The sequence below is a fragment of the Aplysia californica genome, unplaced genomic scaffold, assembly GCF_000002075.1.
Source record: "Aplysia californica isolate F4 #8 unplaced genomic scaffold, AplCal3.0 scaffold00842, whole genome shotgun sequence".
Classification (NCBI taxonomy): domain Eukaryota; kingdom Metazoa; phylum Mollusca; class Gastropoda; order Aplysiida; family Aplysiidae; genus Aplysia; species Aplysia californica.
The window spans coordinates 256579-258254 of record NW_004798112.1 but is presented as its reverse complement, the minus strand read 5'-3'; the positions used below and the strand labels follow the sequence as shown (position 1 = coordinate 258254).

Genomic DNA, 1676 nt, shown 5'->3' with positions numbered 1-1676 from the left:
GGAGCAGCCCTTAAGACATAGGTATTTCTTTATGCCACAGGAAAGAACTGAATTTGAGCTCATTTTCTGTCTCCACAGTTAAACTTTCTGGGAGAGAGTATTTCAAGCAAGACCCAGATTTTCACCGTCACTGTTAAGTTTAAACTCTGACAGCACCTTAGCAGACTTACTTATTCCGAAGCCCCACTGCATCTTGTCTGAATACTTCACGGTATGCCTTCTGTCCTTTGTTGATGCTTTCCAAACATTTGATAGACTCCAAGGCAGCTCTGAAAAGAATTTTTTATACCTCAATACACCTTTAAGTAAGAAGTGAAAGCTAAATGGAGAAAACAGCTCCCTCTAGGTTCCGTTACATCAAGAAAGGAAAATCTCCTCTTGCAAGCAATCGACAAATACAAGTCTAACTTGCAGACAACTTCATGCTTTCACAAAATGTAAACACTAAAATGAATTTAAAAAGTAAAAGGTAGGCAATTTCACTTTTTGACTTAAGATTTGCAAGTTTTTTAAAGTTATGAGTTGGACAGGGGACAAGAAATGAAGAAAGTGACAGGATCCAAAACCCGGGGTCCGAAAATGTCATGAATGGGCTTGGATCTAGACGGTGAGTCCATTCGCATTGAGACATGAGACAGCTAATCCAGCTGATGAACTTAGCTGAAAATCAGTGCTGACATTAAATCAATTGTTTAGTTACCCCTTCATTGCCGTATGACGTACCTGGTACGTCATGAAAATGCGTAATTTTTAGTGCTGTGCTGCACCATGTACGTCACGGAAGTTGGCAAAATATGACGCTCCTGGCTGCCTATATGACGTAACATATACAGTCAAACCTGTGTAAAACCCATTGTCAAGGAGAAAAGTGGCCGTATAACACAAGTGGTCAAAAGGAAAAAAGCAAATACAGTCGAACCTGCCTTAATGGAACCTCCCTGCTCCCCCCTTGATATATTCCTCTTTAATTACCTGTATAAAGCGGAAACCGGTCCAACGCGTAAACGGAAAGAAAAATCAGGGTGGGAATTTTCAAAAATCTGAAAGCAGGGTGACTACCAACCCGGCTTCTCAATTTTCCAGGGGCATGTTACATAACAATGACAGTGCGCGCCGCTCCATTTATATATATATATATATTTTCCCCTCATCATACTCGCCTATATAAACTATATAAAAACGAATCCTGTTTTGAGCCTGAGAAAGGGCCTAGAACAAGAATATCGACAGTCAGGAACCAGTCTCACTGGGCGTCATGATATATATAGGCCTATTAAACGTGAAAGACAAAAGTTATTGCTCAAACTCAAAGTAGAGTGAAAACTTAAATGGCTCAAAGAGACCTATTCAGTGTGAGAGTTGTAAGAACCGAGGGAGGGCAAGATGCAGTGACACTGAAAATCTGCAAATGTAGAACAGAAAGCTAAAATATGATAATATAATTAAACAATACATGTAATTTACTATCACTATCACCCATCCAGTGAAACACGAGCCCTTGATTTTAATAACACGGCTTACAAGGTATGAGCATGACGAATCCCGATTCCACACAAGGCTTGCACCAACATGCGCTTTGCAGAGAGCTCTAGTAGTAATCAAAATTCCTAAAACTAAAATTTGCTTGCAACTTCAGTTCAGTTTTTGTCCTCTAGTGTTGCCTTCACCCCCCCCCC

At 40.3% G+C, this 1676-nt stretch overlaps 1 protein-coding gene across 1 annotated transcript in view; it reads right to left on the bottom strand.

Moving 5' to 3' along the window:
- The window catches only part of LOC101849412 (protein SMG5), a gene marked incomplete in the record, with an annotated part of 32153 nt that overhangs the window by 26171 nt on the left and 4306 nt on the right, over positions 1-1676 (bottom strand). The window contains 1 exon segment of the mRNA XM_005110020.3: positions 171-269. Coding sequence (XP_005110077.2) covers positions 171-269 — 99 coding nt within the window.